This window comes from Sorex araneus, chromosome 1, assembly GCF_027595985.1.
Source record: "Sorex araneus isolate mSorAra2 chromosome 1, mSorAra2.pri, whole genome shotgun sequence".
Classification (NCBI taxonomy): domain Eukaryota; kingdom Metazoa; phylum Chordata; class Mammalia; order Eulipotyphla; family Soricidae; genus Sorex; species Sorex araneus.
This window is the reverse complement of record NC_073302.1, coordinates 170461321-170481725: the sequence shown is the minus strand read 5'-3', so window position 1 is coordinate 170481725 and position 20405 is coordinate 170461321. Positions and strand designations below refer to the sequence as shown.

Below are 20405 nucleotides of genomic sequence, written 5' to 3'. Positions count from 1 at the left end.
AGTAGGATGAATTAACATACAAAGTAGTCAAAATACAATAGTAATGTGCAGATAATGAATTTTGGCATTTAAAAAATGTGGCAAAGTGATTTTAAAAGCAACTGTCTTAGTTTGTATCAGTGAGGGAGGTCATCTGAAATACAACTGCTCGACCCCTTTATCAGTGTTCGTACAAATTACTAAAATATCTGACCCCTCAAGGCTTTATCCTGTTTAAAAAGTTGTAGTTATTAGCCTCTACCCAGATTCAGATGTTGTAGATTAGTCTGAAAGCTGAGTCCTGACTGAAACAGATTTAAGTAGACTAACTGCTGAGGCTTTTCCACTTCACATTGCTGCAATCTATTAGGTTTCATTGAAGGAAACATATGAAGATGCTGTAGCTCTGTAACACTGTCGTCCCATTGTTCATCGATTTGCTCGAGCGGGCACCAATAACGTCTCCATTGTGAGACTTGTTGTTACTGTTTTTGGCATATCTAGTGAAGATGCTATAATTTAAAAAATTCCTTTAAAAAAGGGTCTCTAGATACAAGGTGTTTGCTTAGGATACCTTGTTTCTCATTGCATAGGTGTGCTTGTGTAAGTTAAGAAAATACATGATAGTGAATTTTGTATTTAAGTGGATGGGCATGAAAAGTTTCATGCTGAGTGAAATGAGTCAGAAAGAGAGAGACAGACATAGAAAGATTGCACTCATCTAGGGTATATAGAATAACAGAGTGGGAGACTAACACCCAAGAATTGTAGAAATAAGTAGTAGGAGGCTGACTCCATGGCTTGGAGGCTGGCCTCACATTCTGGGGAAAGGGCAACTCAGAGAAGGGATCACCAACTACATTGTAGTCGAAGGCCATGTGGGGGAAGGGAGTTGCGGGCTGAATGAGGGCTAGAGACTGAGCACAGTGGCCACTCAACACCTTTATTGCAAACCACAACAGCTAATTAGAGAGAGAGAACAGAAGGGAATACCCTGCCACAGTGGCAGGGCGGGGTGGGGGGAGATGGGATCGGGGAGGGTGGGAGGGATGCTGGGTTTACTGGTGGTGGAGAATGGGCACTGGTGAAGGGATGGGTTCCCGAACTTTGTATGAGGGAAGCATAAGCACAAAAGTGTATAAATCTGTAAATGTGCCCTCACGGTGATTCACTAATTAAAAATAAATTAATTAATTTAAAAAAAAAGAAAATACATGATAGTCACAAAAACTTTAAAACAAGCATTCTTGGACAAGGCTGTTTTATCAGGAATTTGAGTGGCCTGTGCCCTGAAGAGGAATTTTTTTTTTCCTTTTGAAATTCTTTGTTTTCATGAAAAGACTCTTTAGTTCTCAGCATGTATTGTTTCAAGGTAATTTAGTTTGAATTTAGTTAGGCTTTGAATTCAGCATGAATTTAGTTTCACAAAAAAGTCTTCTTTAGACTCATGCAATATATGTTTTATAGACAACTTACACCTGATGCATTTTGAAGTCTGTCATGGCATCATTTTCAATAGTCAGAGGGTGATTTCCAAGGTCTGCTTTGTTCTGTTTCATGGGCTGAATAAATAATGCAATGATATTTTCAAAATGGTAGCAACCATTTCACTGAATTCTATTCCCTAGTACTATGAAAAGACAAACACAAAATTCCATGTTGGACAAGGGAATTCAGCCCCAAAAGATCTTTCCTATTTCTAGGCTTTCTTGCAGTTTAAATATGCTGCCATCAGGTGGTAGTAATATGTCATATCCATGAGGCTCCAAAGATGACATTCGGCTTAAGGTCACTCATTTACCCCACGGAGACTCACCTATCATAAATGAACAGATCTTTAAATAAAAATCGAAGTAACAGTATATCTGCTTAGTGCTAAAGCTAAAAATTTTGAATGGATGTTAAAAACAGGTGTATATTATAAATTTCAATTGAGCTTGTTTTCTCTGCCCTTAGTTTATGTTTTTATTTAATTGTAAGTGAAAGGTTTCATATTATAGCTTCTAAAATCTAGAAAAGTTGGGAAAGCAAATTTAAAATAATTTCACCATACATAAATACTTACTGCCAATCTTTTGTTTTAATTTGTCTATATTTCATATGCATTTTTTAGTTTTAATCTTTTGGAGTTAGTTCAGTGGATTTAGCAGCAGTGACACTATATATACAACTTGTATCTTTTATGACTTCATTTTGTCTGGGCGGCCACACCGGCAGTGCTCAGGCTACTTCTTACTCAGTACTCAGTGATCCCTTCCAGGTACCCAGAGCTGGAGGCCTATTCATGGTGCTGGGGATCTAATCAGGGTCCACCATGTGCAAGGCCAAGCATCTTACCCTTATACTATTACCTAACCCCACTATGACCCACAACTTTTAATACTACACAAACTTTGTAACTTCTCTGTGACTTCTCAGCATTCCACCAAACTTTTCATAATATTATATAGTCACTGAGTGTGTTTCTGACCTTGAATAATGTTGAATATTTTCTCCATTTTCCATGAATTGCCTATTAAGAGGATTATTATTTCTCTTGTATCTATGCTTGGTTTTTGTTGTACCACAAATGATTTCTATTCATTCCCAAGTAGGTAGTACCTTCTATTTCCTCTATGGCCTTTGAAATGAAAGTGTTAGGAAAACCTGAATTTCCAATTTTCAATTATGTCGGTAGATACATTTTGTAGTTATTTTATGTCATTTATGATTTTTAAATTTGTGAGTTGTGTTCAACATAAATTGTACCACTTTAAGCATCTAGGACATGTGTTAGTATAAAATGGACTCTCTCTTTCCTACAAAAATAATTCTCTTTTTTGTTTATAGCATAGAACACTGTATTAAAGAAATACAGTCCGAAGTTAACAAACAATGTCCAGATGTGCAGCTGCAATCAACAACTGACTGCATTGAATGGCTAAATCACTATGAATATGATTCAACAAAGTCACATTCTGTCCCCCATGGAGATTTGAGAAAATTTCTCAAAACACTGGTAAAAAGAAAAAAACCTTTATTGTGTGGGATGGGGTGGGTAACTAAGGAATATAATTAATTCCACTTCTAAATGTTAATGATAATTTTATAAATCATCCTTAGCCAACCATATCTCTGTGTTTATGTTTTATTTTGTTTCTATATTCCCAGCAGAATGCAGTGAGACATTTGCTTCTTTTGTTTTGTCTTTGGACCACATGCAGCTGTGCTCAGTGGGTACTGTTGGCAGAGCTTGGGGGACCCTGTGCCGTGTGGGGGACCAAACTTGAGTCAGCTGCATGCAAGGCAAAAACTGTATCAGCTGTACTAGTCTCTGGCCAACTTTTATTTTTTACCACGATTTTTAATCAATAAAATGAAGGTTTAAAAAAAATAAATGGAGATTAAACATTATAGTTCCTGGGTGATTTGTAGTGTGATCTGTAGCATATCAAAACCACAGAGTGTATTGGTGTTTACCACAATTGTGTATGACATAAGTTTGTATTTATTGCACTTTGTGTTCCTTTACAATGGTTATTTTCTCTGTGCTCATTATTGAGCATAATAACATTGTATCTCATAAGGATTTTTTCACCATTCCCCACACATTCAGTTATTTTTAGTCATGGCAACAATGTAGAGCACCGTTGATGGGTAAAGACTAGTTTTGGGGGGTGTTCACTGTAATGAGATCACCCTGCACAGTGCTCAGGGCCTACTACTACCAGTCCAGTACTTGAGGGTTTCCTCCCAGCAAACCATGAGGTACCTGGGGTCAAATTGGAATTCCTACAGAGCCTGTATTCCAGGCTTTTAAGGGGTTTCCTTGCCAGGGAATTCATGATTCTGACTGATACTTATATGATATCTCCTCACCACCCTCTAGATTAGAGAAGTTTTCATAGCCTTCAGTAAGAAGTTATTATGAGGTCTAGCTTAAAGGGCTAGAGTGAAGGAGTACAGTTCCTGTCACCACATGGTCCTGCAAGCGATGCCTAGTGTAGCCCCCAAACCAAGAAGAAATAAAAGAGAGAAAAAGTTGGCTCCTTTATTACACCTATATCTCCCAAATTTGTTAATTTACAAAAACAATTTCTCAGAGAAACAATGCAATTGTTAGAAAGCAGTATTTCTGTAGCTATGGTTTTAATTTGGAGGAAAAAAATGGCACTGTTTTTGTCAAAACATCAAACATTGACTAAGGCAGATGTGGAAAATATCTTGAGGTTGTAGATGGCTTAGGATGACAGAATCAGATGAAAATAGTTTTTGGCTGTTGTTATTATTGCAGATGTCTCTTTAATGTTTACAAAGTAATAAAAAGAGAAAGGAGGACTTTATGCCCTGAAGCCTTATTATTTAAAGAAAATCCTCTCGCCCATTATCTCCTGAAGGTGGAGTCTTGAAGAATATGGATATAGTTATTCCTTTAATTTCTATTAAGAGCCATGTGTATTGAATTTCATTAATATTGATGTAATAATGCTTTCTCATTTAATTAAAAGCAAAAGCTTTTAATTATCTTTTAATCTGTCACACATAAGTCATTCTCTATTCACTGCAGGGCAAAGGGTGCCTTAGTTTTGCTCAAATTCATTAGACTGATAGGCTTTTTCCAGACCTAGGGTTTTTTTTCAACATAATTGATCATATTATTGTAGGGGAAAGAACCACATTATTAAACAGCCCACATCAAACAGCCTTATTATCAAGTTTTCACATGTTAAAAGTGTCGATGTCGACAGCATTTTTTATACATCTATTTTTCGATAGAAAATTATTCATTAATGATCTAGCGGTTGAAATATGAAATAGAAACTCTCATGGCAGTTATTTTGAACGTATTTTCAAAATTGAAACAATCATACTGAGCACATTTTATATCTCTATGATCTATTATTTGCCACTTAATTATTGACCATTACTGAGTGATTGAAAGAAACCCAAGTTGGAGGCTCTAATGTGACTTTATAAGATTTATAAAATTTGTGTTATGAAATTTGCTGTAATGCTGACATTCTGGACTCTCTGAGGATATTTCTTTTCCAGAAGATCAAAAGATCTAAATAGAGGAGAGGCAAAAGAGTAAAGCTTCAGAAAGATCCATGCACGGTGTGGCTCTCTAGAATGAACGTAGTAGAAGAGAATGAAGTCAAAGGCACTATTTCTGGGTTATGAATGAAGCTTTGTTCTGAACATGTTGCTGCACTTTAGTGGCCTTATCCCTAGTTGGGTTTTTAGCTGTGTATCACAGGGTTTCCTTGATGAGTAAGCCAGAGACTATATTGGAAACTGCTTTTTGTATAAGACATCATGTAGATAATGGCATTACAATTTATGAGAGATTGAACATTAACTCAGACTTACTGTGCTTGGAATGACTGAGAGAGAATTTCTGGAAACTAAGAGATGTTCATAATTCTGAGTAACATGTAATACCCGTGGTATCTTTCAATAAAATATTTAAAGCAGCTTGGTTTTTTGACACTTGAACCGCAATTTCATTTCTCTCTGTCTCTGCTTCTGTCTCTCTGACCCTCTCTTTCTCTGTCTCTCTGTCTCTATCTCTGTTTGTCTGTCTGTCTGTTTGTCTGTCTGTCTGTCTGTCTGTCTGTCTCTCTCTCTCTCTCTCTCTTTGTGAGGGAGGGTTTGGGTTTCAGGGCCACACCTCATGGTTCTCTGAGCTCACTCTTGGCTCTGTGCTCAGAGATCATTCCTGGCAGTAATTGGGGGACCCTAGGTGGTGCTGGGAATCTAAACAAGGTCATTGGTTTGCAATGCCAGCATTTTACCCCTTCTGCTACCTCTGGATTCCTCCATTTCTCTTATAATCAGCTTGTTGCATCAGAAAATATGCACTCATTTCAGCATTACTTGAAGTAGACATAATTATGAAAGTCAGAAGAATGTGTGTAGGTAATTCAAAGCCCAAAAGGAAATTATTTTTTTGTCCTTTCACGGCTCATTATTATACCTACCACTGTTTTCTTTTATAGAAAGTAAAAAGAAATAATTTCATATCACCTTTGGAACTGATTTGAGAGAATTTCCCCCACCATCATTTTTTGATAGTTATTTCTTTAAAGAAAACTGAAGTATTCTGATTAATTTCCAAGTAAAACCTTTCTCAACATCATCCTCAAAAACTCATTTAAATGAAAGTTAAAATCTTTTAATGTATTCAGTTTTATTTCTCAGTATGGCAGCTATTAGTAACCCCAAGGCACATACTATATTTAAAGGTCTCCATTTGGGGTTTATAATAATAAGTATACTTATTCAGGCATGAAAATTATCTACCCAGAATTAATTAGGGACATGATCTGGAATTTATTTTGTCTTAAAAATCCATTTTCATTGATGTTTTACTGTAGGTTTTTATTTAGAATTTTTAAGCAGCAGCTCCATATAGCTCAGTTTGTATCAGAGATTGGTAACAATGAGGGCTAAAAGCTTTATGTGTAGAAATGTAATGAAAAACAGTTCATCAGCTGAACTTTACAAAATTTAATAGACTCCAGAGTTAAACTCGCAAAATGACTTAATTAAATTTCAAATGCAGGAAACAAAAATAGAGCATCCAACTATTAATTTTGAGTTTCAGTGAAGTATTATGAAAAAGAACTTTTTATGTTACTCTGGCAATCATAATTTTAATGTTATGATTTACTTTTTATTAGCAAAATCTATTGAAGAATGAACAGCATCAAGAAGAAATGGTGCTGGATTTACTTTGGGACCTCTCCTGCCAGAGCAGCATTTCATTCCCATCCACCTTAAGTGAAGCATCTTTCCATGTCCTCTCTAGAACCTCTCTTCATTCTGTTGAAGATCATTCCTCCGTGGATGTGAAGTCCATATGGGACGATATAAGACTCCATCTGCGACGCTTTCTAGTGAGCAAATTACAAAGCCATAATGAAATAGACTATTCACAACAAAAAAAATTGTTGAAGACTCAGTGCCTGCAACAGCTTTTGTTTCTTTATCCAGTATCAGAAGTTATAATCAAGTACCAAAACATACAGAATAAACTGTTAGCTAAGCTTCTGCAAGACTGCCTTCCTTCTTACAGCAGGGAATCAAATTTAGACACAATGGTCCACGGATACCAAAGAACAATGTGTAAGTTATATTCGATGATAAAAGAGGATTTTACCATACTGAGTGAAATATTAGCTCCGGCCTCCACAGTGAAATTCATTGAGGAAACTTACCTGGATACAGCTACAGAAGAAATGGCAAAATTCCTTGCAAATTTCTGTGAGCTGCGGTTCAAAGAAAGTGCTGTCCCTGTGATTAAAACAAGCAAGAGCAGCAGCAGGCAGAGAGGAGCAGTGCATGCTTTGGGTTAGTGATTTTCAAAATTTCTCTCTGCTTTAACTTACACATTTTGATATCTTTAATTTTTCAACACTTTTCTCCTTGGTTTAACCCATTTCAAACTTGAAAATAAATATGAAATTTTGCAGCACATATTCCTTCTATGCATTTTTTTTCTGTAAGGACAAAAGTAAAGCACTTAGAATTTAAAATTTTAAAGATTTTAATTGGAAGATTTACTAGTAAGGGTTGCTTTTCTTGTTGTTGCACAAAGCTTTGGTGAAATTATATGACATAATTTATATGTATACTTCTATATATCATAATCTCATCTGATTATATACTTTTATCCAAACAACTATATATATAAAACAAATATATATTGATATATATCCAATTATACATATGTACATAAAGTATAGCAGTATAAATTTTCACACATTATATCTTCTGAAGCCAAGTATTATTAGATTTTTAAAAATGTTGCTAGAAATTTGTTAAAGTTTTTAGTAACTTAAATTGGAAATTTCAAAGTGTAGTATTTTACGGGTCTATTTTAGAGTACTATTTTAGTGTACTGTGCTCTGCACAGAGATAGCACAGAGGTTAAGGTGCTTACCTTGCCTTTTTAGGACACATGTGCCAATCTTAGTTTTATCCCTGGTACCACATAATACCCAGTGGAGCACCACCAATGGTGACTCTTAAGCACAGAGCCAAGAATACTCTTGGCTCAAATAATAGTCAAGCATGTCTGTATATATACATATAATTAGTAAAATTATATTTGTTAAATTATATTATTAATGCTGATAAGTATGAATTATAAAATTTTATGATATAATTTGTTGTGATGCAGAACAATTTTACAATATCTGAATTTTGTTTGTTTGGGGGCCTACCCAGAAGTCCCAGGGTTTATCCCTGGTTCTGTGGCCAGGGATCATTTTTGGTGAGTTTTAAGGGACCATATATATTTCCAGGATTGAGTCAGCCACGTGTAAGGCAAGCACCTTAGCTGCTGTATTATCTCTTTGGCCCCTCACAATTTTGATTTTCAGATTTTTCAGAGTTCTGATTTATGATTTTCAGAGTTCTGCTTATTTCTACTGGAATATATTGAAATAAGAAATGATTTTGAAATTTCTTGTTTTATTCAAAAGGAAATAAATGACTGTGATGTAATAATTTTTATGTCACTTTCATTTCTACCAGTTGGAAAATAATTCAAGGTAAAATAATTATTTTAAAAATTATGATTAGTTTTGCTTTTTCATAAAACTCTGGAGTATATATAGTTTATGGACTATAATTTTAATATTTGAAAATTAGTTGGTGAACTGCTATTTTTGAATTTATGATATCTTTATAAAAATTTCCATAGCTCACTATATTTTTACTTACTTTTTAACAAGTACCAGAATAACAAAGTACTCTGAATATGATTTTCAAATGATTTAATGCTTCTTTAAAATGATTTTCCTCTGGAAGCTGTATCACATTGCAGAATAGAAATAGATCAGTCAAGTTTAGCTTATGACAGAATACAAAGTCAGTTAATCTAAGATCATTACAGTTTTGTGCAAATCAAATAGATTTTCCTTCTTCTTACAAGTTGATATGGAGACTTAAAGGGTTACTACCGAGGTATTTTTTTTCATTCATGGAACAGAACTCTCAGTGCAAGCTTTAGTACCAAAATTTGAAACATTGTCTACAAGTCTAGATGTACTAGTCTTTCTCAAACTTCTTTATGTGAACTACATTATTGATTTAAATCATCATTCCTTCCCTTTTTGCACCCATGGGACAACATGAGAACATTGGTATAAATCACTTCATAAATGGATGTTTTTCATGTGCTAACCTCTGTGCCAAGTACATCCCATTCCTATTATTATCCCAATTTCTTAAACAAAGAAAGAAATTTAACTTGTCTTGGATCATATTGTCAGAATTCTTGTGTAGGTCTTTAGGTTCCCAAAAACTGTGTTCTCGACCACCATGCTGTTCACTAGTCTCAAAGTGCACGACTGGAAACTGTAAAGGAAAGACATTTCACACAGCACTGTGCAGTGGGCTGCCTGAAAAACAATTCAGTTCAGCTTTTTAGGCACCTATAATAGTCAAGGTGGTATATAAATGGTATATTTAGCAGATACCATTTTGAGCTAGAGACAATAACTGCTACTAATATTATATGTCACTGTCACTGTCATCCCATTGCTCATCGATTTGCTCGAGCGGGCACCAATAAAGACTCCATTGTGAAACTTGTGGTTACTGTTTTTGGCATGTCGAATATGCCACAGGTAGCTTGCCAGGCTTTGCTGTTTGGGCGAGATACTCTTGGTAGCTTGTTGGGCTTTCCGAGAGGGGCAGAGGAATCGAACCCGGGTCAGCTGCGTGCAAAGCAAACGCCCTACCACAGAACTGCGAAATATATTTTAATATGGATCAGTCATATTTTTCAATCTTAACGACCAAATCTTATTTAGTAAGGAAATACAGATGAGCAAAATTGTCATTATTGCGAGTAACAATTATAATTATGTTACTACTTGAGTAAAATGTAGGTTGACTTTAATGGGTTATATAATATGTTATATTGAGTATATATTTATGTTTTTATGCACATCAAGTCTGATATTTTGTTTAAAAACTATTGTAATTCCTTAGGAAACAATAACACACATTTAGTGTATGATACATACGTTATTTCATTTAACTTTTCTTACCACTGTAAACTAGAAATCATTATTATCTCTAATACACTTGTGAAGTTTACATTCAGTAGATAGATGCATAGGTTGGTGGCAGGTAGGCATGTATGCTGGTGCTTACATAGATATATAGACACATAGAACTAGATCTTACATCTTTATCTATTTATCCATAAGCACTTAGTTTTCTTCCATGTTTTTACATGTATGACTTATATTGGAGTAGTATCTTCTATACACATTTTGTTGAGTTTTTCTTTATCATGAAACAATGTCAAATTTACAGATTGTGTTTCCTGCATCTATAGAGATTATATAACTTCCTTGATAATATTTTATATTTCAGTTAATTATTGTTATATGTCACATTTATTGACTTGTGTGTTGATCCTTCCCTACATCTCAGATATAAATTTTATTTGATTGTGGTACATGATTGTGGTATTGAAATGAGTTTGTTAATATTTTCTATTTTTCTTCCTTCAAAGCATACCTTTTAATTTTTAAGTGTTTTTTTTTCCTCCAGGGGAGGCAGGTTTGGGGCTATAACTAGCCATACTTAGGGGTTATTCTTGGCTCTGTGTCCAGGAGTAATGCCTAATAGTGCTTGGGGGCCATTCGAAGCTCCAGAGATCCCAACTAGGGTGGGATCACATGCAAGCAAGTGCCTTACCTACTGTACAATCCCTCCTGCCCCTTGCTTGTTGGTCTTGATGAGTCCTGATTATTAAGGTATATACTCATAGTGTTTTGTTTATCTAAGACACTGTTGATCTATTAAATCTTTTTTTTTTTTTTTTTGCTTTTTGGGTCACACCTGGCGATGCATAGGGGTTACTCCTGGCTCTGCACTCAGGAATTACTCCTGGCAGTGCTCAGGGGACCATATGGGATGCTGGGAACTGAACCTGGGTCGGCTGTGTGCAAGGCAAACGCCCTACCCGCTGTGCTATCGCTCCAGCCCCTATTAAATCTTTTATATTGTTTTTTATTTTTTAATTGAGAATTGTTCATCTCTGAATAATCTATAAATGATCAATATATGCATCCAAGCATATGTATACTTATATCTATATTCATAATAGAGTACATTTAGCATCAAAAGCAGCAATTATTGCTTATTAACTATAAAGATTTATATTTGTGAGCCATAGCACAGCAGGTAGGGCATTTGCCTTGTATGTGGCTGACCTGGGTTTGATTTCTCCATCCCTCTTGGAGAGCCCGGCAAGCTACTGAGAGTATCCTGCCCTCATGGCAGAGCCTGGCAGGCTACCTGTGGCATATTCTATATGCTAAAAACAGTAACAAGTCTCACAATGGAGACATTACTGCTGCCCGATCCAGCAAATCGATGAACAACGAGAAGACAGTGCTACTTAATCTGAACAAACTTTATTTTTTGAGCAAGCTTTTTGAATGTCAATATTCTAAATATGAGAATACTGAGACTTATAGAGGGAAGTATTACAAGATCACACTTATAATACTTGTATTGACCCATAGAAAATAGATTCTTGTGTTTGCATTTATTTGGTATGTTATCTTGTGCCACTGAACCCCATGAAAAAATCTGATATTAGTATCAAAATGATTTATCAGGAGCATTCATATTTTGGGTTCTGTTTTGCTTTGCTTTTTTTTTAGAGGACATGCCCAGCAGCACTCAGGAGACAATACAGTGCTCAGGGAACCATGAGTGCTGGGAACTGAACCCAAAGTTGCACATATACCACACCCCTGGCTTATCCTTTGCTTTTCTTATCTCAACATTTCTACCTTCTGCTCTCAGTCAGTGTTTTGGTTTTCCTTTTCATCGACATAGATTCATGCACTACTGACTCAGTATTTGTTTATTTACTCAGAAACTGACTAGAAGCAATTTTTCATGCTTTTTCATTTTATTTTACTAGCTGACATGTCTGGTGATGATCACCTGGCTTCCCTAAAAAAATTCCACCAACACCATGTAGCTGGGTTTCATTCAGGCTTTCTTGTACAAATACTTAAAATTTAGTCACTACCTCTCTATTTTCCTGCAATAAAGTACCAGACACTTAATAAATAGTTTTATTCTTGGCTTCATTTCTATTTTTTGTCACTCTGTGGTATCATTTCTTCTTAATGTTTATATGATTTTGAGTGTTTAATTTTCTTGACTGCATGCTTGGTTTAATACGTAGTATGTTTAAAAGTATATGCCTTGTATGTTCTGTTAGTTGAAGATAATAATGGAATCATAATAATATAGGTATAGAATTTTTGTGATTTGGTGATTTATCCTTGAGAAGAATAGGAATAAACTCTTTTACAGTTTTAAAAATGATGTAAGAACCAATACTTTTATTTTGTTAACCGGTATTATAGTTTTTCTAACAATCTGAAGGTAATTTTCAGTTATTCTATAAAAGTTTCAAATACGATATTTTCTTTTTCTTTTTTTTATTTACTAATAATGCCATAAGGTGAAAATAAATGGCTTTCCAAAAGCTTGAAATTTGTGTTTAGCATTTTGATGATAGCCTGAGTTTCATTATTTGGGAAGTAAGACCCATATTTATGTATGTACAGATGTCATTTACATTTTAGAAGAGTGTCTTTCTTACAATATTTTTTTCTAGGTATAGTTTGAAGTGGCTACAATGAAATTATTTTTAGAACTATTTTCTTTTTTATTTAAGTAATGGCATGGTTACTTCTGTCAGTGCTTGGAAAAGGATTGTTTATGGCTAACTAATTCTGAGGGTAGTTACAAAGGAGACTAAAAGGGCAGGAGAGTAGTTTAAATGACCGGAGCAGAGCCCCTACAGCTCGTGCCTGTCCCCCAAGTTCTCCAAAGTGACCCCCAACCATATTGCTCGTGTAACCCTAAAATTAAAACCTACAAAAACTAGGAGAGACTTAACTTCCTAGGACTCCGAAGTGTCTCTGTATAGTACTGTGCTCCTGAGGTAGAAGGAAAGGTTTCCAGGGGTGCACCTAGGCACAGAAGCTGGAATTTCAAATAATGTAAAATAGCATATGGCGGGGGGGAGGGGACTAGCTTATAAAAGACAGTTGTCACAGATTCACTCATTTTTTTAAATTTTGGTTTGGGTCGGGGGCACCCCAGCTGTGCCCAGAATTTACTCTTGACTCTTATTCCGGGATCACTCCTGGCAGTGCTCACGAGATCATATGTGGTACTGGGATCAAACCCAGATCGACTGCGTGCAAGACAAGTGCCTTACCCTCTGCAGTGTCTCTCTGCCCACAGATTTCTTTAAATTAGTGATAAAGTTTCATGTGTTTGTCTGAAGCATTGTTGTAAATACTAGTATTTGATAAACAACTGTTACTCCCCATTACTATTGCCCATGGCTATATCGTAACTTCTATATTTAAACAAAAGCTTTACGTTCTTTGCAATTATTTTCCTCACAGCGAAAAGTGTACATATTGGAAGGCCAGGGTGGAGAGTCTGAAATTTTCATTTCCCAGTTTTATAACTTTAGATGAATCATTTAACTTTCATGATCTTCTTTTTGTAATTGAGAAAACATGAGTCATTATATAAATAGTCTAAGGTGCCCTTTAATTCTAAACTTTTTTCTGACATTATGTGACACAGGAATTATTCTAGACCAGAGTTTATATGGACAATTTGTTAGTGGAAAATGCCATATTTGTTTTCTTTATTGATAGTCCATCTGTATTAACTGACTAAATGTGTGACTGCATGCCACGTTAACTGATACAAAAGACCACTGCAGACCTTTATCTGTGATTTTTCTTCTCTAAGTAAAATGTTTGAGAACAACTGTATGAAAACTGATCACCTTCTGTAGTTGCATTTTTCATAAGGATAGTAGGATAAAGAGGGAAGAGGATAATCAAGCAATTACAGGAAATATCTTTCCTTCTAAGCATACATCTGAAGGTATTAGTAATTCTTTGGCAGGGCATCCCCTTTGGTTCCCCCAAGTGTTTTTGTTTTGCTTTACTTTTACTTTCAATTTTTAATTATTTATTTTCAGGTTCATTTTTAATCAGATAATTGGAAATTAAGATCACAGGCAAGAGCTGGAAATGCAATTATTACCCAGTGTAGTTGATTGAAAAGAAATCCATATGGCCTTTTTTTCTGGGATGTCTTTAATGCAGACAAGGCAGGGATTTAATAATGATGTGGTTGTTTTTTATTTTTCTCAGAGAAGAACCAGTTTATTTCAGACAGTAGGCATGGGAGTGATCTTGTACTCACACTCCTGTAGATAAGAATTTCAAGAGCCATAATGAAAAGAAACAATCATACATGTTAACCCTCTATAGACAATTATGATCTGTTTTTTCAACACCTATGGAAAACCAAACCAATGATTTTGGTTTTGACGTAATTAATCCAAATGCCTTTCCTCCTCAAGTTCTATTACTAGCCATGTTCTGTGCCTCCATGAAGCTTCTAAAATATGCCAGCTTGCTAACCTTGCATCAGAGAGAGAGAAGGGGACTTGTCTTCCCGCCATCCGAATCAGGAGGACTTAGACTGTGGTATTTGATTCTTCTATGTTCTGACTCTCTTTGTACCAAATGCAAAATGTGATGCTTAAGGCTAAGGGTACAGCCAGAATGATTTGAGGAGGGGGCTCCCTACCAGTGCTCAGAGGATCAGGGTCCCTCCAGACATTCTCTGTGTGCTGATCCAGACTGTGGTGTGTTAGGGCGCGGATCAAAATCTCCCTTACCGACAAAGAGTCCAGAGACTGCAAACAGCAAGCAGGGTTTATGGCAAACCTGGCTGGCCAGGGTCCAGCCGCCTACGTGGACACGCAGGTCCAGCAGGTTGGGCAAGACCCCGATATTCTCCAAAGGAGATCTTATATAGGCCTTCCCCGGCCATTACAGCAGAGCCCACGCATTTCATAGCCAATAGATTTGTAATATTGCAAACTTTCTTAACCAATGCATTTAAAAGGACATCACCCCTTAGCCTATGGTTTTAGAGATCAGTATCCGCGCCAATATTCAGGAATGTCCCAGTTCTGAGGGCAGTCTTGTGACATGGATCTTGTGATATGGGCCTTGTGATATGCATCTGGTTATCTGGTCTGACCACCACCCTTTTTGCAACCCAGGATGCCTGGTTCCAAATTCTTTGCTCAAGGACAGATAGACAAGTTATTTTACAGTGCAGGTTCCTGCAAAAAAGAATCTTAAGAAAGCTAAATAGATTCCTGTGGCCTGTCCTGGAATTCCTGGGCCAGTCCTTCACATGGTGCTAGGCACCTTCTGGCCCCCTCTGGTGCTGGGGCCTTCACCTTTTGGTGCTGGGTTGTGCTGGGCACTCTCCCTGTCTAGACACAGTAATTTTTCAGTGGTGCCTAAGATCAAACTGGGGTTTGTAGCACACTAGGCATGTGCATTAACCACTGCACTGCCTTTCTGCTTTCCCCAGATTCCCTTTTTAGCACATCCTTTACATAGGAAGCAGATAGAACAAATATTTCATTCTGTTTAAGATTGTGTTTTCTGTGTTAAGAAGCATTTCTAAGTATTCTGATTTTCTTTCTACCACTTGTATTGAGGGGCCGGAATTTCTGTTGATACTCTTCATTCTTCCACCACCCCAACCATTCTGCTTCCCTCCACTAATGTCCCCAGGGTGCCTCTCAGCCACCCTCTCCATGCAAGCTCAATTCTGTAGACAAAACTTCCAGTTCCAACGTCTTCAGCCATTTGTTGTTTTCTCATTGTGTTTCTTCATATTGCATATGTGAGGGACATTTAAAAAAAATAGCGTGGAAATGGTCACACACACATACATACTTTCATCATGATCACTTTCATCCCATTGATCAACGATTTGCGCAAGAAGGCACCAGTAATGTCTCCATTCATTCTAGCCCTGAGATTGTTGCAGCCTCTCTTTACTTGTTCTTCCCAGCAGTGCTGTATTGGAGGCTCTTGTCAGGGTAAGGGGAACGAGACCCGTCATTGTTACTGTATTTGGCATATTGAATATTCCATGGAGAGCTGCCAGGCTCTGCCGTGGGGCAGGATGCTCTCTGTATCTTGCCATGTTCTCTGAGAGGGAAAACTAGGCTAGAAGAGGTCGTGTTGCTGCAAATGCTGCCGCTCTCTTCCGAGAGCGTTGTTTTATAGTCTCTGGATCTTGGTAACTGATGGGATTACATGGCCCTGGGGGCAGTTTGTGAGTGTGGCTGCCAAGCTACTGGAAAATGGGGGGTCTGGGTGGAGGAGGCCCAGTCCCCATCCAGCAGGCTTGGAGATCTCAGCTCCAGGTCCTGCACATCTGGGTTCCTCTGCCATTTCCTTCATGCGTGAGGTTCATCCAAACATGTGGAGAGGGGTCTTGAGCATGGCTGTGGCTGGGTTCCGGAGGTCTTCAGCTGCCGGGGCTCTGCTCAGAGTCAGGAGGCAAACTCAACCCGCCCTGCTCCAAGGAGCCCCAGTTAAGACAGCCAGGCGCGGGGGTAAGAGACTTACAAACACACACATAGATGATTAAAACTAAACTCCTGACATGTCTCAAAATTGTAAATTGGTAAGTTGATACAGATTTTTTTCAAAAACTGTCTTTTGTAAGTATATACATTTAAAAAATTAATAACATGAATAATTCTATGCTAATATATATATATATATATATTTTTTTTTGCTTTTTGGGTCACACCTGGCGATGCACAGGGTTTACTCCTGGCTCTGCACTCAGGAATTACCCCTGGCCGTGCTCAGGGGACCATATGGGATGCTGGGATTTGAACCCGGGTCAGCCGCGTGCAAGGCAAACGCCCTACCCGCTGTGCTATCGCTCCAGCCCCGCTAATATATTTTTAAATTAACATGAAATAAATAAATTGTACAGCTACACTGTTTAGCAAGAGTGAGAAGAAGAGAATGAAAATCTGAATAGGCCTATAAAAATATAAAGTGTTTTATATAAAGTGGAATTTAGGCTTTATGGTAAAAAATATATTACAGATAATGCTTAAGTATCTGCATTATTAAGTAAAAGATTATAATAAAAATCTCTTTAGATGCAAAACAATTTCATAGACAGAACATTCAATATTAATAAAACATTAATTCATTATTGGAAAAAGCATAAGACCTCTTAGCAAGCCAGGAATAAACACACCTTTCTTAACCTTATAGAGGACATCCATGAGTGCCTGAGTGAATGCCATAATCAATGGCAAAGTGCTAAGAACTTCATCTAGCCTTTTAAGGAAGCTCTTTTAAGGCTTCTTAAAGCAAAACTGGTTTCAAGGTTATGAATTCCCTAATGTTGCTGTTTTCATTCCTTCAAATCTGAATATTAATTTAACAGAATAGAATATCCTTGGTGAGGTATTCATGTCATTGAGTTTTATTTTTGTTTTGTTTTGTCTTTTACTATATTCCTCCATTCTCTCCAGGCTGATAGAGTCTCATTTGATAGATCTGCTGTGAATCTTATGAGCTTTCCTTTGTATGTGAGTTCCTTTTCTGATCTTGCTGCTTTCAATATTCTGTCTTTGTCTTTGATTTTTGTCATTATGATTATGCATGTTAGGGTTTTTGTTTTTGTCTTTGGGTCATACCCAGCAATGCTGAGGGGTTGCCCCTGGCTCTGCATTCAGGAATTACTCTTTGGCAGTGCTTGAGGGAACATAAAGGATGTCAGGGATCTTACCTGGTTGGCCTCATGCAAAGCAAATGCCCTACTCACTTACTAACTCTCCAGCCCCTCTTAGAGTTTTTACATTTGGATCTATTTTTTCTGGGATTATTTCAGTTCTCTTGGATTTGAGTTCCTGCACTCAACTCTTAGAAATTCTTAGCTATGCTTTCTTTAGAGGTTATTCATCATATTTACCTTATTATTCTTCTGGGAGTTGGACAGTTCTTACAAATTTCCTCTTCATCTCATTCCATAGTTCTTTGATGTGCTATTTTGTCCTTTCAAAATTTTCCCATTTTCTGTTGTTTATTTGTTTTTTATATATCATCTACCATGCCTATCATTTCTGTCACTTATAAATGTAGCTTTCCATTTCTACTCTCAAACTTCCTTATATTTTGCTGACTACTTGGGCCATCATTCCTTTGAGCTCTTTAAACATCTTTGACATGGTGTCACTAAAGTCATTCTCAGCATTATTGAGCAGATTGGTCTGGAGCGATAGCACAGCGGGTAGGGCATTTGCCTTGCATGCGGCCTACCCAGGTTCGATTCCTCTGTCCCTCTCAGAGAGTCCATCAAGCTGCCGAGAATATCCCGCCTGCACAGCAGAGCCTGGCAAGCTACTCGTGGTGTATTTTATATGCCAAAAACAGTAACAAGTCCCACAATGGAGACATTACTGGTGCCAACTGGAGCAAATTGGGACGAGATGACAATGCTACTACAGTGCTACAGTGCTACAGTGGTACTGGTAGAGCTGCCTTGTTATTTTCATTCATCAACCTTAGTGGTATTCTAAGGATCTACCTATTGTATTTGACATGCCTCTGCTGTGCTGAGGGTGAATCTTTGTAATCAACCCTGCTTCCAGCCTCTGAGGGGTTGGGCTAGGTGTTCTTTTCCTTCTGTTTCCACCAGTAACGGGAGTTATAAGTGTGAACTGCGCGAGGTGTAGTGGATAAAGCTGCTGACCCAAGGCTCAGGAGATGTGAAGTGGGTCTGCTGAGAAAATGACAGAGATGGTCTGATGTGGAAGCCTTTGGGACCCAGCGCTGTTCTGGCTCTTAAGGTTTGATAATGACACAAGTTACTCAGGATTTTTGCAGAGAATTCTTCAATATTCATTTTGTAAAGAATGCTATGCAGAACATTAATTCAATATTATTTTTTATTTATATTTTTCTGCTGTATCATTTTTGCTATCTATTTGCAAATATATAGTCAATTGTATAATACTGTTTCCTAGGTGTATTATTTTTAGTGTGTTCCTACAAACCTCTGTGTGTACTGTTTGCTGTAATTCTTTTTTTTGTTTGTTTGTTTTTGGGTCACACTCGGCCATGCACAGGGGTTACTCCTGGCTCTGCACTCAGGAATTACTCCTGGCGGTGCTCAGGGGACCATATGGAATGCTAGGATTCGAAACTGGGTCGGCTGCCTGCAAGGCAAACGCCCTACCCGCTGTGCTATCACTCCAGCCCCTGCTGTAATTCTTATATTAAATGAATAATCAATTCTTATCTTTTGATGCTTATAAAATTTCTGAAAAGTTAAATTTCCTTCCTATTTTATAGATACAAAACTGTTTGTAACTATATCTTGCCCAAAGTTTACTGCCTAGACAACACATTGGCTAGGATTTAGACCCACTTTTGCATACAGTAACCAAGTCTATTGTCATAATTACTGTGATTTGCTGTCCATTGCTAAATAAATTCAGTTGTAATATTAAAAGAAAAACTTTTATAATAGAAGAATAATCCCCATTTTAGTCATAGACTTTTGTGTAGCACGGTTGTAAGATTCATGTCTCTATGTCTATAAATTTAAAATGTAATGAATTTTGGAAAGAACTATTATAGTAATACAATACAATATTATATCACTAGATTTTCTGTTTGCAAAAGGTTTGAAAAGAAAAACTAAGGCTTTAAATATTAATACATGTAAATTAAAATGATATTTTTACTTAATATTTTTTAAAGTAAAGAATCTCATTTTATTTCTAAATGCAAGTAAGCTGATTACATTTAGGATTTTTTTTTTCTTTTTGGGTCACACCCATTGATATACAGGGGTTACTCCTGGGTCTGCACTCAGGAATTACCTACTGGCAATGCTCAGGGGACCATATGGGATGCTGGGAATCGAACCCAGGTTGGCCACGTGCAAGGCGAACTCCCTACCTGCTGTGCTATTGTTCCAGCCCCACATTTAGGATTTTTAAGGAGTCAGAGTTAAGCTAAAAGTAACTAAATGAAATGGTTGAAGTAATTACTAAAAAGGTTGAGATTCTTTCCTACAATTAATAACAATGCCATTAGTAAGTATTTTGTCAAAATGTTCCCACATTTTATGTTTTAAATTTGACTTATCTTTGCTACATCACTGAGAAATGAGGCAGCATAGCAATTTCAGTTCTTGATTTCTGACTTCTGCTTTTTTCCTGCTAAAATATTTAGTTATTCTAGATCTTGATTCATGAACTTAATAAAAAATGTGCATAATTAGCTCACTTGCTTAATAATAACATTTACAGGTTTTTAGCTTTATAGGTCATTACTCCCTAAGTTCTTATTTAGCATATGGTCATTTCCCAAGGACTATTATAAATGTTGAATATTGTTTAATTATTTACAAAATAATTAAATAATTTTGTAAACAAGGTTTACAAAAATGTAATATGTAAGTTTGGGTTATTATGCTATTAGTTATTAGTACTCACCATATTT

General features: G+C 36.7%; 1 protein-coding gene across 2 annotated transcripts in view; it reads left to right on the top strand.

The window, feature by feature from the left end:
• Window positions 1-20405, top strand: part of KIAA0825 (KIAA0825 ortholog) — a 425985-nt gene that overhangs the window by 68883 nt on the left and 336697 nt on the right. For both annotated transcript variants that reach the window (XM_055133965.1, XM_055133956.1), the window contains 2 exons: window positions 2809-2977; window positions 6642-7311. In XM_055133965.1, the coding sequence (XP_054989940.1) occupies window positions 2809-2977; window positions 6642-7311 (839 nt within the window). The remainder of the gene's footprint in view (window positions 1-2808; window positions 2978-6641; window positions 7312-20405) is intronic.